General features: G+C 44.1%; 2 protein-coding genes across 5 annotated transcripts; one reads left to right on the forward strand and one right to left on the reverse strand.

Annotated features, from left to right (window-relative positions):
* Positions 1 to 57: 57 nt before the first annotated feature.
* STKLD1 (serine/threonine kinase like domain containing 1) lies at positions 58 to 13,526 on the forward strand. 4 transcript variants are annotated; one of them, XM_039322971.1, is made up of 20 exons: positions 58 to 758; positions 2,614 to 2,715; positions 3,639 to 3,683; positions 4,094 to 4,168; positions 4,573 to 4,677; positions 5,363 to 5,433; positions 6,013 to 6,128; positions 6,401 to 6,519; positions 7,254 to 7,405; positions 7,754 to 7,884; positions 8,379 to 8,462; positions 9,446 to 9,565; positions 9,679 to 9,819; positions 9,962 to 10,090; positions 10,704 to 10,832; positions 11,364 to 11,564; positions 12,625 to 12,765; positions 12,882 to 12,961; positions 13,114 to 13,162; positions 13,298 to 13,526. In XM_039322971.1, exons 2-20 carry the CDS (start codon positions 2,650 to 2,652, stop codon positions 13,321 to 13,323), a joined length of 1,980 nt encoding a protein of 659 aa, XP_039178905.1. In that variant the 5' UTR covers positions 58 to 758; positions 2,614 to 2,649; the 3' UTR covers positions 13,324 to 13,526. The 4 variants fall into 4 exon arrangements, with proteins under 4 accessions (XP_039178905.1, XP_039178906.1, XP_039178907.1 ...); XM_039322972.1 differs by having other exon boundaries at positions 58 to 217; XM_039322973.1 differs by lacking the exon at positions 58 to 758 and having other exon boundaries at positions 1,637 to 2,715; positions 11,436 to 11,564.
* On the reverse strand, positions 13,400 to 18,858 carry REXO4 (REX4 homolog, 3'-5' exonuclease). The gene is made up of 9 exons (XM_039322979.1): positions 18,707 to 18,858; positions 18,214 to 18,489; positions 17,292 to 17,629; positions 16,424 to 16,573; positions 15,724 to 15,917; positions 15,338 to 15,426; positions 14,774 to 14,848; positions 14,265 to 14,339; positions 13,400 to 14,032 (listed from the first exon to the last, which is right to left on the reverse strand). Exons 2-9 carry the CDS (start codon positions 18,442 to 18,444, stop codon positions 13,937 to 13,939), a joined length of 1,248 nt encoding a protein of 415 aa, XP_039178913.1. The 5' UTR covers positions 18,445 to 18,489; positions 18,707 to 18,858; the 3' UTR covers positions 13,400 to 13,936.
* Positions 18,859 to 18,890: the final 32 nt, after the last annotated feature.

Below are 18,890 nucleotides of genomic sequence, written 5' to 3' on the forward strand. Positions count from 1 at the left end.
GCAGGGAAGGGAAGGCCGGCCCCGTCTCGTCCCGCCCAGGCGGGCATCCCCCGCCTGCAGCGCCCAAGGCTGGAGAGATGCGCCGCGCGTAAAAACGCGCGCTCCGCCCGGTGCGCAAAAGCGCGGAGCCGCTTGGCCAGGAAAGCGGGTTGAGTTTTCCCGAATTTCCGAGCGAAGAGAACGCGCAAATGGAGGACGTTCGGTGGCTGGGCGCACGGTCAGATGTTTCGGCTGGATTGGGCATTTATGGGACCTCTCCCGGCCGACTCAGCCAGCCAGATGTTTGGGCTGGATTTCCCATTCTTGACCTAGCTGTCAAGTCATCCCAGGCAGATGTCTGGACTGAGTTTGGCATTTTGGTCCACCTCTCATGTCAGCCAACCAGATGTTTAGGCTGGATTTGGCATTTGGGGCCACCTATCAAGACAGTCAGCCAACTGGAAAGAAAGGCCATAAAAATTGGGCAAACCTCACTTAACAACTGTCTTGTTTAGCAATGGAAATTTTGGGCTCAGTTGTGGATGTAAATCAAGGACTCCCTATAGAGTTGGCTTCAACGGGTGTGCCAAGCCAAGAAAAACACATTATGGCTTAGTCAGTGTGACAGGTGAATCCATCATTCAAAGGTCTCCAAAAGTCCAAACGTAGAGTTTCTACAAAACGACCTGTATTTATATGCTTATGAACGTACTAAAAGAAGTGGGTGGTACAATTTACCTTGCGAAAAGTCACCTCTCTTCCAACCAAAATATTCCCTAGTAAGTAGCTTGCTTAAGAAATCCGTCTTCCATGAGATGTCCATCTGCTTACCTGGAAACAGATGTTAAAATAAACTGATCTGTAATTTCCAGGAACTTCGCAAATTCTTTGGGTGCCATTTTAATGCCTATTTTAACCTGTTTACTTTCTGCAAGTTATCCTCTGGACTTGATACTCGGTTAATGTTTGATCGGTCAACAAAGCTGACCATTGTCTTTTGCCCTCCTTCTGTTCTTAAAACACCCTTTCTGGGAAAAAAAAGTAATTTAGGTAGAAGTACACTGTGCCTATATTTTTTCTGCGATGAAGACGGATGCAAAGAATTAATTTAGCTGTTCTCTGTTGTCTTTAGCTTTAACACAATTATAATTTGTGGGGTCTTTGGTGCTTTTTGAACTTGGTGGTTTTCTAGCCAGCACTGATGATGTTACCTAGTTGGGTATCAAGAAAACAACCAAGCTCAGAGAGCACCGACCTGAATTATGAATATTTTGTTTTATCCGTGCCTTTTAATTTCCCATCTTTAACTTTCAAGTCGATATTCTGCTTCTGATGTATTTAAGGCTATTATTTTGGGCTCAATATCCCTTCCATATGTATTATTTCAAGAGTTTGTTTTTAAATCCTTCTTTCCTTTTCCTTCCTTCCATTATTGTTAACAGTGAGAAGAGCCTTTTTTCCCCACGTTTCCGGATCACTTTCCTTTCCTTTGCAAACGGTCCCTCCAAGTAATTCTTCAGAGGCTCAAAGACCCCTTGAGTTTTTCAAATGGAAAAGACCCCCCCCCGTCTCAAAACAGTTTCTTTGTTTGGTGCATTTCCGGGGGGGGGATTTTGGGGAGTGTGTGTGACGGGGCGGGGGGAGGGAGAGAGAGCCAAATAAAATCACTTTGCGCCTTTGCCAGACCACGGAGCGAATCTCTTCGCGAGTTGAAATCTGTTTTTTTTTTCCTTCGGAACGTTCTGACTGATTGATTGATGGTTGATTGATTGATTTAGGAAAGGAATACGGAATGGGGAGTGGGCGGAAAGGGGGGAGGGCTAGAGAAAACAGACAAGGAGGGGCAGGAAAGAACGATCTCCGCGGGGAGGGGGCTAGAACCGTTTACGCCTGACGCCCCCGCCCCATTATTGTTCAGCCATGGAGAAATACCAGGTCTGGGGTGGCGAAGCTCGCGGCGGGGAGGGGGACACTGGACCCCCCCTTTTTTCAGGAAAGAGAAAAGACTCGTTTCTGAAAAGGGGGTCTTGTCTGAAATGGTCTAGGGTCTCCTGCTTGAGCAGGGGGTTGAACTAGAAGACCTTCAGGGTCCCTTCCAGCTCTATTCGGTTTGATTTGATTGATCCGTACCCAGACTAAACAATGCAGTGGGCGAGCATCTCCCCCTCCCTTCACACAGCTGGGTGGTTGATGGGTCAAGCCAGGAGGCAGTTTAAGCAACTGTTAAAGAAACCATGGTTTAGTGTAATGTGTGAAACCAATCACAATGATTGTTGTGTGTACACATACATACTACGTGCATGTGTATGTCTAGCTGTACATACATAGATTAGACAAAATAGAGATAGATAGATAGATAGATAGATAGATAGATAGATAGATAGATAGATAGATAGATGTAAAGGTTGAGATTAGATGAGATAGACAGATTAGATAAATAGATATAGAGAGGGCAGGTAATTAGATGAGATAAAAAGAGATTAGATAGATAGAGAGAGAGAGAGACAGACAGACAGACAGATCAAGATTGAGAGATAGATATAGAAAGATGGATAGGTAGACAGACAAACGCATCAGGCATGAGCTGGGCCATTGTATAATATTATTAAAATCGGATGTTTGCTTCCGAGGCAGATTGTGAAGGAGCTTCCCCCGGGGGCTCTGGGAACGATGCTGGTGGTGGAATCCATGGTAAAAGGAAAAGACACCGCAAGAAAGAAATACATGTTGAAAAAGGTGAGCGGGATGCACGGAAACGCAGGTCGCCATGGCAACAGGATGCAGTTCCCAAAAAGACATCCCTGTGAATTGTCTCAGAGGCCAATGCGCAGGTCGAAACAACAGAGAGGGACCATTTTTCAGAATAAAATCAGCTTTGTGATTCCCTCATAAATGGAACAAAACCAGGATTAGGGTCCATCAGCCTAGCCATAGCCGGGACATCATTGGCGGGTTTAGCCTTGCCGTCTCTTTTGAAGGATTTCAAGTGGATGTTCAGCCTTTGATTTGCACTCTGTTTAATGTTCACCAAAGTCTTTCTGCTTCTTTAAACATAAAACTGGAATTAAAAGCAGCCACTGGCAGGGACGAATATTGTCAGTGTCTGTCCAAATGCTCAGCTTGGCAGAGAAAAGGAATTTTTTACAGGTAGTCCTTGACTTACAACTTAAGTATCTGTTGCTATGCGAGATGGTCGTTAAGTGAATTTTGTCTCATTTTATAACTTGCCACAGTGGTTAGGTGAATCGCTGTGGTTAAGTTAGTAACACGGTCGTTAAGTGGATCTGGTTTCCCCCATTGGCTTTGCTTGTCAGACGGTGGTAAGGGAGGATCACGTGATCCCGGGACACTGCGACCGTCATAAATACAAGTCCATTGCCAAGGGTTTGAATTTTGATCACGTGTCTGTGGGTTGCAACATTCCTCAGTGTGAAAAATGGTCGTCACTTTTTTTTAGTGCTGTTGTCACTTTAAACGGTCACTAAATAAACGGTTGTAAGTTTGAGGACTACCTGTATTGGAAAAAGAGGAAATGTATTTGTTTTTATACATTTGTTTCTTTGTTGGTGTTGGTTTGTTTGTTTTTTTTAAATCGTAGTATATTTTAAACTTTAATCGAAAAGATTGTATGTGTTTTGACTGGGTCTGTTTTTGGGCAGGTCGAATGCATTGATGAAAATCAGGCGAACGATGCTCTCAAAGAGGTAATTATCCTTATTTAAATTGTATCTAGTGAAATAATGTAAGATCTTTGGCTGTTGTGCCTGGGAAAACATATGCCGGGATGTGTGTCATTAAGTGTGAAAAACGATCATATGTCACCTTTTTTTTTCAGAGTGCTTGTAACTTTGAACGGTCATTAAACAAATGATTGTTAAGTTGAGGACTCATCGTGTACCTTTAATTCTCTCCCATTTCACTTTGTCTGGTTCAGACAAGCCAACTAGTATCCAACATTATTACTGTGGTTTAGTATCTAAACAACTTAGGCATCACATAAAACCATGAGCGCAATCTAGGCACAGATTTCAAATTTAGCACTGTAATGTCATTCTTAAGCATAGTTAGAAAAAAAGACTATTTTTTTTTCCTGATGGGCCATTTTTTCCTACAGGTGATGGAGCTGTTGAAACTAAAGCATAAGAATATTTGCGCCTACAAGGAATTCTTTATCATCTGGGACAACAAGGTGAGAAATAGAATCCCTGAAGTTGCAAGCATCCTGCAAGGTTTTTTTTTAGAATTGAATGGGGCTGGGCAACAGCAGAATTGATAGAATAACTGTATATACACTATGATAGCTGTAATAAAATTGGTGTTAAGAACTGGGTGATTTGAATACAGCTAGTCTTTGAGTTATGACGATTGAACTCAAAATCTCTGTTGCCAAGCAAGGCGGCTGGGAAGCGAATTTTGCCCCATTTTACGACTTTTCTTGCCATAGTCTCGTTCAGTGAATCCCTGCAGTTAGCAATAGGGCTGTTAAGTAGGCGTCCCCCGTTGACTTCGCTTGTCAGACCGCAAAATCACGTCGTAAATAGGAGCCAGTTGTCCAGGATCTGGATTTTGATCACCTGACCCTTCTCTTTTCAGATTTCTTCTCTCTTCCTTTGCCTGGTGATGCACCATTCCCACCATGAGGATCTGTTCTCGCGTATCAAAGCTAAGAGGCTAAAACACGATAAGTTTCCGAACAAGGTCATATCAAAGCTGGCTGAACCGTCCTGATCTTTGCAAATCTGTTTGGGTTTCGTTGTTGTTGTTTTTTTTGTAGAAATCAATCTACTTCTTGGAATGTTGGGTGAACCAGATATGACCATATTCAGCCATAACGCGGTGGCTTTATTTGAGCTAAGCACACTGGGGGAACACAGCCGGTGTGTTTTGTTAACCTGGATCTGTGGGAAGAGGGTTAGGGTTGCAAAGGGGCGTAAATCCCAAGTAATTCCAATCTCAAACTGCAAATTCTTTTAAATTGCAAATGTAAGTCCCCTCGATTTACGAAGGACCCAGAATTAACATTGCTGAACGAGACGATGGCTAAAGGGAGCTGCACCTGGCCTTTTCTGTAAACGTTGATAAGCAAATTATTGTGGCTGTTAAATGGATCATGCAGTCGTTAAACAAATCCGGCTTCCCCCACTGACTTTGTTTATTGGAAGCCTGCTGAGAAAGTCCTTTCCTCAATCGATTAATCAATCATCAATCTTTGGAGAAAGAACGGATCCCTTGCTTGAAAAATTCCAGGACGGGCATAAAACATGCCTTTGTCAACTTGAAATTACAATTTGTCAAATGAAATTGTAATTTCATTTCCCCACACTCTTTAATTGTTGAATCAAGAACTCTCCCTTCTTCCTAAACCGGCTGTTTCTCTCCGCAGGCGATTTGGATGTTCTTAGGTCAGATGGTGGATGTCTTAGTTTACCTCCATCGGCTCAAAATTTTTCACCGGTGAGAAGGATTTGATTATTTGTTTTTTTTTTTAGCAGAAGGCACACGACCCCCATCAGCTCGAGGGTGGCTTGGTGGGTTCAGCCCCCGTTCCAAATGGGGAGGGTCTGACCCCCTGGGAAACAATGCTGTGTGTTTTAAGGGGTGAAATGGTACATGTTGTTGTTGTTGTTAATTGCGAAGTCGTGTCCGACCCATCATGACCCCATGGGCCATGTTCCTCCAGGTCTTCCTGTCCATCTTCTGGAGTCCATTTAAGTTCACACCTACTGCTTCAGTGACTCCATCCAGCCACCTCCTTCTCTGTCGTCCCCTTCTTCTCTTGCCCTCCATCTTTCCCAGCATTAGGCCCTTCTCCAGTGAGTCCTTCCTTCTCATTAGGTGATATATGATATGAAATGATACATAAAGTGACCCAAATATTTACCCCCATCCAATCTGGATCAGGGACTTCTAACATACTGATTCTCCCGCTATTACTGTAGGCAGTCAATCAGCTTACAACATCCCCTTACAACAAGTTGTTTGGGGGGGGGAAGGGCAGGGGACTGAAACTGGCCCTCTTTTGCGATATTCCAGGAATCTCAAACCATCTAACATCCTTTCTGCTGGGGAAGAGTCTTTCATGCTTTGTGATTTCAGCTCGGAAACCCTCATGGCCGATGAGATAAAATGGAAAATCAGGGCTGAAGAAGGTAAGTCGCATCACGGAAAGGCATCTGAGTAGAATAGAGCTGGAAGGGACCTTGGAGGTCTTCTAGTCCAGCCACACACACACCACCACCTCCGCTCAAGCAGGAGAACCTACACCATCTCAGACAAGTGACTGTCTCTAGCCTTTTTTTTGAAAGTATCTCACTTAAGAAACGTTTTTCTTAGCGACAGAGCTTTTGGGCTCAACGTCGTAACTCAAATCTGCTCTTTGTAGCAACTTCAAAATTGTCCTGGTGGGTTTCCTTTCCCACAGAGCCTGATTCTAAATGCTGGATGGCTCCGGAGGCGCTCCATTTTTCTTTCAGTGACAAATCTGACATTTGGTCGTTGGGCTCTATTTTGCTGGACATGATCGCCTGTTCTCTCTCGGAGGTACGCGGCGTCGTTCCCAGTTCAGGGCACGATAAAAGTTTGCAAATTTTTAAGTCTTGCGAGATGACGGCACGGGAGGGCGATAAAAGCAATTTCAAGATGGAAAGCGTCGTGATTTTTAAACGTTTAAATGATAAACTCGCATTGCAAATTCCAGCTTTGGGAAAGGATGTCTGAGCACAGATCTCAAGTTCAAAGAGAAACTGGTGGACAAATCAATTTAGCAGATGTTCCTCTGTGAAATGCGGGAAAAAGCTGACATCTGCCACGTACTTTACAAGCATTCATTCAAAGCTACAGCGGTGCTGGGGAAAAAAAGTCCTCACACTTACGACTGTTGTAGTTTTCCCACGGTCATGAGATCAAAATCCCGATGCTTGGAGACTGGCAGGTACTTGAATAAGATCAAGTACGGGGTCACGTGATCTTATGCCCTTCCCAGCTGGTTTGTGACAAGCCAAGTCAGTGGAGGAAGCGAAAATCACTCGTGATTCACTTAAAACGAGTGCAGTGGTTCACTTAACAACCGTGGGGGGGAGGGCATAAAATCAGGTGCCACTCATTCCACGACGCAACCAGGTTGCAAAAGACCTTGCTGGGGAGGTCTGTTGTAAGAGTGAACAGTTGCTAAGGGCTAGGTGATCTGTCGTAAATGGAGGGCTGGCTGCACTATGAATGGATTACTGTTCTTAGGCGTTCCTTGTAAGAATCTCTCTGGTTGTGTGTCTTTGTAGGTGAAAGAGCCCGTGTTGTTACTGCACAACATTAAGAAGGAGGCCGCAGCTCTTCAGGGGGCTTTGAGTGAGTTGAAGAAACGGAAGCCTTCGCTGTCCTCCCTTCTCTTTCTGATGTTGAAAATTGATCCTTCTGCGAGGCCCACCGCAGAGTGAGTTTCTCCCATTAGAACAGAGCTGAAAGGGACCTCAGAGGTCTTCTAGTCCAACCCCCTGCTCGAGCAGGGGACCCTATACCCTTTCAGACAAATGGTGCTCCAATCTCTTCTTGAAAGCCTCCAGTGATAGAGCACCCACCACTTCTGGAGGCAAGGAGTTCCACTGGTTGATTGTTCTCCACGTTAGGAAGTTTCTCCTTAGTTTTAGGTTGCTTCTCTCCTTGATTAGTTTCCATCCGTTGCTTCTTGTCCTGTCGTTTGGTGCTTTGGAGAAGAGGTTGACCCCCCTCTTCTTTGGGGCAGCCCCTCAAAACTTGTTTCTCTCTTTTTCTGTCATTTTAGGGAGCTGGTTGAAAATCCACTTATCCGAGAATGCCTCATTGAAGCCAAATCTCCTTTAATAAAGGTGGAGAAAAAACTTCCTCCAGGTTTCCTGGATATAATTCAGACAAATAGGATCCAGACAATTTTAGGTAGTGCTGGCTAAGTAATTTAACATACCACTTTCATGTTCGGCTGTTTTTTCTTCTTCTTTTTATGTCTTAAGGAACACAACACAGAGAAAGTCATTTTTGGCTATTTTCGGAGCTATAACTATATACTATGCAGAACTATACTGTATACAATTCAGTAATTAATGGGGAAAAAATATCTCAAGTGACTGGGTAAGCTTGATGGGAGCGAGAATCCAATCCTTAGTCAGAAATAAGTCCTGTGGAAATCAAGGGGAGTTAACTTCTAATAAAAGGATGTGGGCTAAATATTTGTTTTGACCAAGTATGAGAAAACCCTAAAGATGCCTCTGAGGATTAAGGGTGATTTCAGGGGGGAAAAAAAAAATCCTTCCTTGCACATTTGTGCAAATACATCAAGAGAATTGAAACTGGAGCTTCTACAGATGATTTAAAAAAAAATTGTGAGGTGGATCGCATGGGAAGTTGCTTTTTTATTTTTAATTCTCCTGCAGAATTCATGATGTCTTACCCAGAAGTTGAGGAAGCCCAAGAAAAGAGCATTGAACGTCTCAACAGCCTGTTGAACGAGGAAAAAAGTACGTTTTTCTTTTTATGGGACTCTTTCCTTTAAGTTCATCTTCTTCCAGGTTGTCCTTGATTTGCATTTATGCATTTAGTGACTGTTCAAAGTTATAGTGACACTGAAAAAAAGGGGTTTATGACTCGTCCTTGCATTTATGACTACTGTAGCATCCCAAAGGTCAAATTTGGGATTTTGGCAACTGGCATGTATTCATGATAGTTGCAGCATCCCGGGGTCAATCAACCATTTATGACCTTTCCAACAACTCAGTGGGGGGGGGGAAGGAAGCTGGATCTGCTTAATGACCGTGTGATTCATTTAACAACTGAGCAACCAAGGCAAAACTGTAGCTATCAAGCGTGACTCATTTAAGAAACGCTTTGCTTAACAATGGCCCCTAATTGTAGACGTAAGTCAAGGACTAGCTATATTTCAACATGCTGGGTTCTTTGGTGATCAAGACCCAAGCTCTGGACTTGGGAGGGCTGAGAATGCTAAGATTATACCCTGGAATGCTTTGGTTTTTTTTTTTTTCACATTTCAATATTTTGCTGAAGACGCCGTCCTGTCCTGATTAAAGATGTAGAAGCCTCAGTGGCTGAGCCATACAACCTAACAACATCACCATAACGAGTGGAAAATAGGAATTCAGGCCCGGGCTTTATGTGTGCAGATTTATTGTGTTATTGGACAACAGATCTAGGTTAGCCATCCTCAGATTAATTTCTGATACAGTACTGCCCAAAGAACGTCCAAAGCCAGGCTGGAAATTCACGTTTTAAAACAAGGCTGGTCCTGGGACTGTAGCTGCTGCCTGCTAGTCTAATGGCCTGTGGTTATCAGTCTGATTTCCAAGATCCCTTTGCAAATGATCAGTTTTAATCTGGATTTCCAAGCATTTCCCATTCAAGAGAGAAATAAAGCCGCTCGTTGGTGCTAAAATGCAGGAGAGTTATATTAGGCACGAAAAACGAAAGCTGCAGCTTCTTCCCCCAGTTGGTGTCAAGGTGTTCCTTCACTTGGTGGATCCGGTGATTGATGCTATGAACAAACACAACGATTCCCTTGAGACACTGTTGGCTGGATTTTCGTTGCTGCTTGGAATCACCGGGAGAGGTGAGAAGACCAGCAACCGTCAGGTTCTCTACGATAACCCAAATGATTATTTATTGCTCCTTAATTCAACAAAGGGCCTAGAGGTTTCTGGGCTCAATGTCTGCTTTTGACAGCTGTAGCTCAGAACTTGAACGTGGAGATACTGGCTGAGGAGGACAACCTCAGCTGCCTGCTGAATTTGATGAGGACCCATCCAGACCACGAAGAGCTCCTTTGTATGATCTGCTCCTTGTTTATGATGATGTCCTCCAACGGTAAGGTGCTCTCACCCAGCCCGGTGGCCTCGCCGGCTGGGAATTCTAGCACAGCGCCGATTATGCAAGAGGGGTCTACAGCTCTGCCATCCTGCCCCGTTTGTTCATCACCACCCTCTCTTTTTTTTCTGCCACTTTCTAGAAGCTGCCACCGCTGCCCTCCGGGGAGCCAACATTTTCACGGATGTCTTGACCACCTTGTGTCGTTTTGCTCAAAACAAAGAGCTCTGCCTTGCTTGTTGTAGCCTCATTTGGACCCTGGCTGTAAACGGTGGGTAGAAAGAAGAAGAAGAATAAAAAAGCCACCATACGCCTCCAATTGAGCAGCTGGAAAACATGGCCTCTGTTTGGACAGGCGTCCCTAGCTCTTCCAGATGTTTGTAAGCCATTTGGGGTGGAGAAAAACCTATTGCGGTGATTTAGGAGGAAGACAGGCAGTGGATGGGTTGATAAAAGCAGCCAGGTTAATCGAGCACAAGGAGTAGTACAGGTAGTCCTCAATTTACAGCCACTTGTTTAGCGACCTAGAACGAAGGAGAAATTTCCTGATAGCGAGGACAATTTATCAGTAGAACGGTTTGTCTTCGGAAGCTGTGGTGCTCCAATACTGGAGGATTTCAAGAAGAGACTGGACGGCCATTTGTCTGGAACGGTCAAGCATCTCCCTCATTTAGTGTGGGGTGCCAGCTGTAAGGGCTAAGCCACAATACAAAATAGATGTTGGACAGCCATTTGGTATAGGGCTTCCTGCCTGAGCAGGGGGGCTGGATTAGAAGACCTCCAAGGTCCCTTCTATTGTTATTTGAAGTTATTTGGGGCTCAGCCGAGGACCAAGTATACTGCACTTCGTGCTGACTGTTGTGGCTTTTTTTTTGTCAATTCAGTGGCTGACGTGGCCGAGAGCCCACTGAAATACGCCACTGAGCTGGTCTCCGTCATCCTCCACTTGCATCTCCCCCACGTGGAAGTCGCAGAGATGGCAGTCAGCGCTTTTTGGGCCCTTTCTCTTCACGGTGAGTCTCCTGAGCCAGGAGGAAGATGGGCATTCAGGCAACCACATAATCAGGGATGGAATTTCTCCTGTAAGTTGTTGTGCTCATTAAGTCAAGGCAGACTCCGTTTTAGGACAATTTCCATGGGGTTTCTTAAGCAAGTCAAGCGAATACAGCTTCCTCCAGCGGACATTTTCTGACAAAAATGGGCAGAAACAATACAGCTTCTCCCAGGGGGCATTTTTTTTTCTTTTTTCAAAAACAACCCACAAATTACGATTGCGTGTCCCAACGAGTCGTAAGTACGAAACCAGGGCTTGCCCAGCGTCCCAGCTGCAATCCTGTGACCGTGGTGTCTGTGTATGTGCCACAGCTGTAAGGTACGCGTAGAGTTCACAAGTCATTTTTCCCATGGCCGTCGTAACTTTGAACCCTCCTTGAACAAACGGTCGTTAACTTGAGGATTGCTTGTCTGATGTTGAAGAAACCACGTATTGAGTTCTACTAGGCCGGTTCATTTAAAAACAAAATTGCTTTCCGTTTCCTTTGCAGTAGCACCACCTTTCTGGAAATATAATAATCATCATCATAATTTCGTGGGATGTTTTCCGGTTTCCCTTGCAGGATGCATAGATGAAGTCAAATATGAACCTTATTCCCTGCTTTTGCTGGAAGCAATGAGGCAGCATCCGGACAGCCCTGTGCTGGTGAAAAATGCTTGCCTCGCCCTGGCCAGCCTCCTGAGGACATCCGGTACGGGTTTCCAAGCCTTGAACTCCATCGCTTGGTAGATGGAACATAGTCCCCGACTTACGATCACAAAAAAAAAATAAGCCCAAAATTCCTGTTGCTTAGTGAGCCAGTTGAGTTTTGCCCCATTTTAGGAGCTTCCCTGTCACCCTTAGCCACACGATTAACTTCCCTGTCAATTTTGCATGTCAGATCGCAAAAGGGGGTCCTGTGACTCTGGGACTCTGCAACAGTCCTAAGTACATGCCAGTTGCCAACCATCTTAATTTTGATCACGTGGCCATGGGGAGGCCACAATGGCTGTGAAGTCATTGGCTCAATGGCTGTGAAGCAACGGATGGAAACTGATCAAGGAGAGAAGCAACCTAGAACTAAGGAGAAACTTCCTGACAGTTAGAACAATTAACCAGTGGAACACCCTGCCTCCAGAAGCGGTGGATGCTCCAAGTTTTTAAGAAGAGACTGGACAGCCATTTGTCTGAAATGGTGTAGAGTTTCCTGCCTGAGCAGGGGGTTGGACTAGATGACCTCCAAGGTCCCTTCCAACTTTATTATTATTATTAAGTCTGAAAAACGGTCCTAAGTCAATTTTTTCGGTGTGGTGGTAACTTCAACGACTGAATGGTTTTAAATGGAGTGTTGTAAGCCTGTGAGTCCAACCAGAATCTTCCTGTCCGGGGGGGGGGGGGGCGGAATCTGCGAGGAACGGATTGCCAACGGTAATAACTCAAGAATATTAAGAGGCCAAGCCAGATCGTATTCACAAAGGGAGCTGGGAGGAAAGACTAGTTTAGGATTAGACTCTCCCTCCACAGGGCAGTTTTTATTTGAACTCATACAAAACGACAATCACAGGATTACTTCCACACGCAGAGATACAAGCTCTAAGTAGCCAGCCAAGACTGTTGTCCTTTCTTGCTTATTTGGATTTGCTGGAGGTTTAGAGGCAGGAAAATCGCCTATTTGGGATAGCATAATGTGCTCTGAGTGAACGGAGTGAAAGTTAACATTGTCTGCTGGGAAAATCAGCCGGGGATTTAATAAAATCTCCCTCTTTTTTCAGAGTTAGCCGGTTTCCGATTCATAGTGACAGACCAGAAGGGTAACGGGATCATCCTGCTAAAGGATTGCTACCAGGTCCACAGGGAAGATCCCGAAGTGGTGGAAAACATTTGTGTCCTGATCGACGAGATGTTTAAATATGGTAACGACGTTTGTGCGGGATCCTGTCCTGCCCAGCCAGGGAAAACCGCACAAAAATGATTCCACTTAAAAAGAAATTAAAAAGCCAAAGCCTTTTTAATTTCTTTTAAATCACAGATGAAATTGTGGTGGAGATGGTCTCCCACAGCGTTACCGACATGCTGATAGAAATGAAGAGCAGATTTACTTCTAGTTTGGTAAGCAGGAAGGAATATTAAGGGGATACTTTTTGTGGCAAACAAGATTTATTTTAATCCGGTCCGAAAAGGAACTCAGAAGATGGGTAAGCAAGATGACACCAGAAATTGCACTTTCTGATGCCCCAAATGTTGTATGTATTTACCTCTAGGAAATCGTGGCCCTGTCAAAGAAGGCACTCTCAAAATTGCAGAAGAAAGGTGAACTGAATTGTTTTTAAAATTTAAATGGATGTATCTAAACAATGTTTTTATTTCCTAAAAGAAAGTCCAAATCTTTTAAAGCGATGCCCTTTTTAATAAAATACAACTTTTTTCTCAATTTTTATTTCACAGGGCTTCTAACAAGGCACGATCCCTGATAGATGACTTTTCTTTTATTTATTTTTTTCTTGCCCCATCAATTATTTCAAGATGAACAGGAGGGCAAAGCTTTGCTTTCTTTTACGGAACTTCGATTATTTATTTGCAAAACGTGAAAGAGCTTATATTTTGCCGAACACACTAAAGGCTGTACAATAAATAGGAAAACGAGGCGCGGTCAAGCCGTAGTTTTTTTTTTTTTCAACAGACGATTGCAAGGATCAGATCTTATCATGGACTACAGCAAAGGAAAAAGGATGAATCTTGTTTTAAAACTTTTTTGACCTACCTGATGGCTAGAGAAGGGTGCGTACATACAGATTTAAGCAGAGAAGCCAAAACGGCACAAACAGGGAGACTCCGCTTTCCTCTGCTGTATTACCGCTAATTTTGGAACCTCAACACAATTTCAAAACCATCTGCCTAACGCAGAAGAGGTAAGGAGAAAAGATGGCTGCCATTTCAGTTACACTTAAAACGTGTCTTCCATTGGAAGTAATTAATGGCCAAAGCCAATTTAAGGGCAAAGAGCAGCTGCAGGACTGATCAAGCAAAAGTGTTTCGATCAGCCAGTGCTGCAGCAAAGCCAGCCGGACGTGAAACGGTCCAGATTTAGTCTTTCTGGGCCTTGGGCGTTCGTTTCAGGGATGCTTCCCACTGTTTTTTCACCAAAGTGTAAAGTCGCATCGCAGCTTGAGCGTCTTGAACCTGGGAGAGAGAAGCAGTGAGTGAAACGCAGGGCTTGCCGCTTCTGAGCCGGTCCGAAGATGGGCAGGCTAAGAACATGGAGGGCTGAGATATAAATCTCACGTCTGTTTCTAAAAACCTCTGTGGAAGCCAGACCCCCCCCCCTAGTCTCAATGGAGCAGAGCACTGTTCCTCATCCTTCTGGGTTAGCCTCCCAGGTCTATCGACTGGGATCTGGATTCTAATCACTTACCGAACTGTGTTCTGAGGTCTGCACCTTGACGTTGAGCAGTTTATCGCACAGCAGTTTGAGGGAGGGTCTTAAGCTCTAAGGAAACAAGGAAGCATTGATTAGATCAGGGGTTCCCAACCCCTGGTCCGTGGCATGCCAGCAACCGGTCCGCACAAACAACCAAAACCCCATCTATGAGATGCAGGCAGCACACAAAACCACGCACCCTCCGGTCTGTGGAAAAACCTCTCTCCACGGAACCGGTCCCTGGTGCCCAAAAGATTGGGGATCTTTGGATTAGAGGGAAGAACTTGGCATTTGAATTCCCTGGACTGATAGTCTTAGCCTCTGTTTAGCAACATGGACAGGTTTAGAGCAGCCACAGGGAAGACAATGAGACAAAAAAAAAAAACTTACGGAAGACTTTTGCGCAAAACGGAAACGCTTAAAATGGCTGGTCCCGAATGAGAAACAGCTTGTAAATGTGTAGAATCAGTTCCCTTGAAGTCCAAAAAGGACTTCTTTCTCACCTTGACCTGCTTTTTGAAAGGTTTGTATCTTTGTGTGTCCCGGATTTTCTTTTTGGGATGATCAAGAAATAGAATCTGGAAAAATAATAATAATAATAAAGACCCATCGGAACGATTACTCAGGGCCCCCCAAATGTGGTTAGTGGACTAGAAGACCTTTGAGGTCCCCGCTGGCCCTAGGTGAGAAGTAGCTTATTTAAATCTCAGCCACAGAAGAGTGACAGGAGTTGAAAGCCCCACATTTGGAAATAAGTATTTCTTAATTTGGGGAACTTAAAAGGCCAGAAGGGGATGACGCTGAACAAGTGCATTGGCCAGATAAAATCTATGGATACTAAAACACAAGGCACCTACTTTTAGTTTAATTTACTTTTACTTTAATAATTGTTTACACACAGAGAGAGAGAAGTTATGATTTATTGTAATGAATAAATTATATATATATATTCAGGCATATTTCTTCCCGCAAGCAAGGAAGAAAAGATAAATCAGAAAAACCAGCTACATTGTGGAAATACATTCTGAAACAAAGGCATGAAAAGGTTATACTACAGTCCTTAGTACCTTTAAGTCATTGTGAAGAGCATGTCCAACTAAGATCCTACCCCTTAGGATGTCAGCTACGTCTTTCTGGACGGTTTTGAAATCTTCCCCTAAAATTCCAAGAAAGCACAACATTGAAAAAAAAAGGGGGTTGTTTTTTTAATTTAGCAAATGTATTACTGTTCAGGGTATAATATCCTCAGCCATAAAAAAAAGTAGATATATATTTTCACTGAGCAGGATGCAAGGACCTAACCCCCCCCCCCCAGGCCTTACTCCACAAACCATGATTAAAGAAATCGTGGCTCAAGGCAACGTGACAACCCAATCATCAGATGCCTGATGAACTTCAGTTTGATTTGACAGGCTACATAAAATTCAAACCAACATCAGCCCGGCTTTGTTACCTGTTTTTAAGTGCTCAGGCCGAATCCCACTAACGGCGGTTCTGTAGTCTGTGACTTTTTCTGTAGCTTTGACATACTTGTCATAGATACATTTGCCAAATAAATTCACAACTGAGACACGGGCCAGGATGCTGTCTTCACCGGTGGGCCCCACGCCCACCATCTCACAGTCGATGGCCACTGCTTTGGTAAGCCTGCCAAGAAAAGAGTTTGAACGTAGAAAAAGAGACATCTGCTAACTTTCCATTATTGCTGCTGCCATTATTATTATTAGGGTTAGTTGCACGGCAGATGTTCAGACCCTCTCAAGGGCCTGGGATAGGCAGTTGGGTTTGTTTTGGGGAGGGTTTAAAGGTCATGTGTCAGGATGAAAGCTGTTCCAAGTCAAGCTGTCTTTTGCAGTTGACTGAAGGGGTTTTTGTCAATGCCGATGTGTCAATTGCAAAATGGTTATTGTTTAAATGTCGTGAGGCCTCCTCCCACTTTAAAAAGATTTGGGGTGGTTTATGACAATTAAAGCGGGTTAAAGACAGGATAGGCCAGACTGAAAAACATAAGACGGGTCCACACATCTCACGCCTTTGAACATAGCCAGGTCTTAAGGCTTTCCAAAACCACAGGAGGGGGGGGCTCACTTAACAAAGAGAAATTTTGGGCCCTATATAAGCGTTCAACCTCTGAATCTACAGAACATAATCACCCTTCAAAAGCATGTTCTTTCACCAGCTCAGGTTCCGTTGCCTGCTGGATTCTCTCGTCTTTGATGCCCAGATTCTCCCGGGCTACTTTGGCGGCTTCTGGTCCCAAGGTTGCTTCGATATCATCTGGATCCACGTCATCAAACCAGATGCTAGAAAGCCAAATGGGAGCCAGAAATTAGGAGAAAGGAGGACTAAGGAGGTCGGCTTCAAGTGACCCGCTGTGAAATAACTCAAGGTCCAGAATCCTCACCTAATTCCAGATCATCTGGAATTAGGTATATTCCAGGATTTGAGGGGCTGCCACAAGGAGGAGGGGGTCAGCTTATTTTCCAAAGCACCCAGAAGGCAAGACAAGAAACAACGGATGGAAACCAATCCAGGAGAGAAGCAACCTGGAATTAAGGAGAAACTTTCTAACAGTGAGGACGATTAACTGGTGGAACAGCTTGCCACCAGATGTTGTGGGAGCTCCATCACTGGAGGTTTTTAAGAAGAGACTGGACAGCCACTTGTCTGAAATGATATAGGGACTTCGGCTTGAGCAGGGGGATGGACTAGAAGACCTCCAAGCTCCCTTCCAGCTCTATTCTGAGTGACTCATCTTGACTCAACAAGAGGTAGCTTTCCAAGATTTAGCCAGGAGGCCCTTGTGAGAAAAATGTAAAGCCTACCTAAAAGGGAGCTGAGGAAACAAACTCAGGCAATTCTTGACTTACGACCGCAATTGAGCTGTCTCGCCTAGCAACAGAAATTTTGGGTTCAATTGTGATCATAAGCCGAGGACTAACTCTAAATACTTGGGGTTAGACTCCAGCTACTTTGCCTAATCTTTGTTGAAGAGTATTGTCCAAAGCCCACAAGTCTTACTCTATAGATGCTGCCGCCACCGGATCATCCTGTTTCCTTCGTTTATGTTTAATATCTTCTTGCTTCTTCTCTCCGTTGTCCACTGGGACACTTCTCTGCTCTTTGCCAGCCTCTTGAACCTGTGGTGGTTCCTTCACTTGAGTGGACTTTTTAGATCTCGTGACACCTGTGGGATTCAAACTTGGAACCTGAACCTTTGACGTCAGCTTCTTCCCAATCCCATTTGGTCCCGATATGCGAGAAACAGTTTTTCCGTCCTCGTCAGCATGCTTTTTCTTGGAATACGTATTGGGTGTAGGAACAGCAGAATTCAAATGGCTGGCCTTTTGTTGCAGAAGCTAAAAAAAAAGATACACAAATGTATGTGTTCAGTTTTCAGGTTGGATTTGCACAGGCGGCTAAACCAGATTTCTACATTTGTGGCCTCAAAACCACAAATACTTGGATTTACCTAGCTTCCTGAATCAAAACTAGGTTAATGTGATTTTTTTTTTCCAGCCTGGTCTCAAATTTAAGATAACCAGCTGCTGGAGATTTCAATCAACTTTGATTGAAGAGGATTTTAATTTTGTCACCATAATATCTCCCAAACGTGTATATTTCTTTGAAACCCAAGCAGCATGCTTTTTTAATCTCGTCTTTCATTTGTAAGCCTTTGGGTACAAATTCCATTATTAATTTGACTTGGTCTGGGCTGAAATGTTAGCAATAGGATTGTAGGATGTCCAGCTTTTGTTTGCCAAGTTGGTGAACAAAGCCTATCTCAGGTTTCCCCTCCTTTTATATGATTAATCAAAGATTAACATGATTGTCACACCCAGCACCTGGCATTCTGTTCCTCTCTATCATCAAATACCTGTCAAAAAGAAACCCCCCCACCCCAAAAAACAGCTCTCCAGAAAAAGTCATTGTCCAAATATACCTCTTGTAAGGCTTTCCAGTTAGATGAAACTTCCTGGGAAGTTTTTGGAGGCAATTCTGCTACTGCTTTGGTTTCTTTGCTCGCTCTCTTCTCTGCTTGGTTGATCTTTTTCCAAAATATATTTTTCTTCTTCTTTTTCTTCTTCTTCTTTCTCTGATTCTTAAGGTCGTCTGGTTTAGTTGTAGAGTTATCTGTTTGGGACGGAGAGTCCTTCTTTTTCATTTTGGTCATCTTTGATACGAGACAGTCATTCAGCTTTGACCACAAGCACTAGAACTGAAGGCAGAGAGACTCGTGTTTTATCATACAAAGAGGAAAAAGAGAAACAACTAAAATAGTTTGTTTTTTTTTAAACAAAAACACAAAACACCAAGGCACCTTTACTTTAGTGACCAGAAAACAAGATACAAATTCTAGCTACTGCTAGAACTTGCCCAGACATGGCTAAGAGTGAGTTAGAGAAGGTTTATTTCTTCTTTTTTCAACCGCTCACCTGGACTTTCGGGACTCCCAAGCTCCATAAACGACTTCCTGAGCAGACGCGATGATGCTCCGACTTTCCCCGCCGTCTCTGCAGCAACCCCGCGTGGCTACAGCAGCGTTGGAAAACCAAAACCGGAAGTGGGTCCTTTCCCCCAGAGGCCGCCGGTGGGAAACACGAGCCGGGTCACTTTCGT

Source organism: Crotalus tigris, unplaced genomic scaffold (assembly GCF_016545835.1).
Source record: "Crotalus tigris isolate CLP2741 ecotype Arizona unplaced genomic scaffold, ASM1654583v1 scf7180000024153.1733885, whole genome shotgun sequence".
Lineage (NCBI taxonomy): Eukaryota > Metazoa > Chordata > Lepidosauria > Squamata > Viperidae > Crotalus > Crotalus tigris.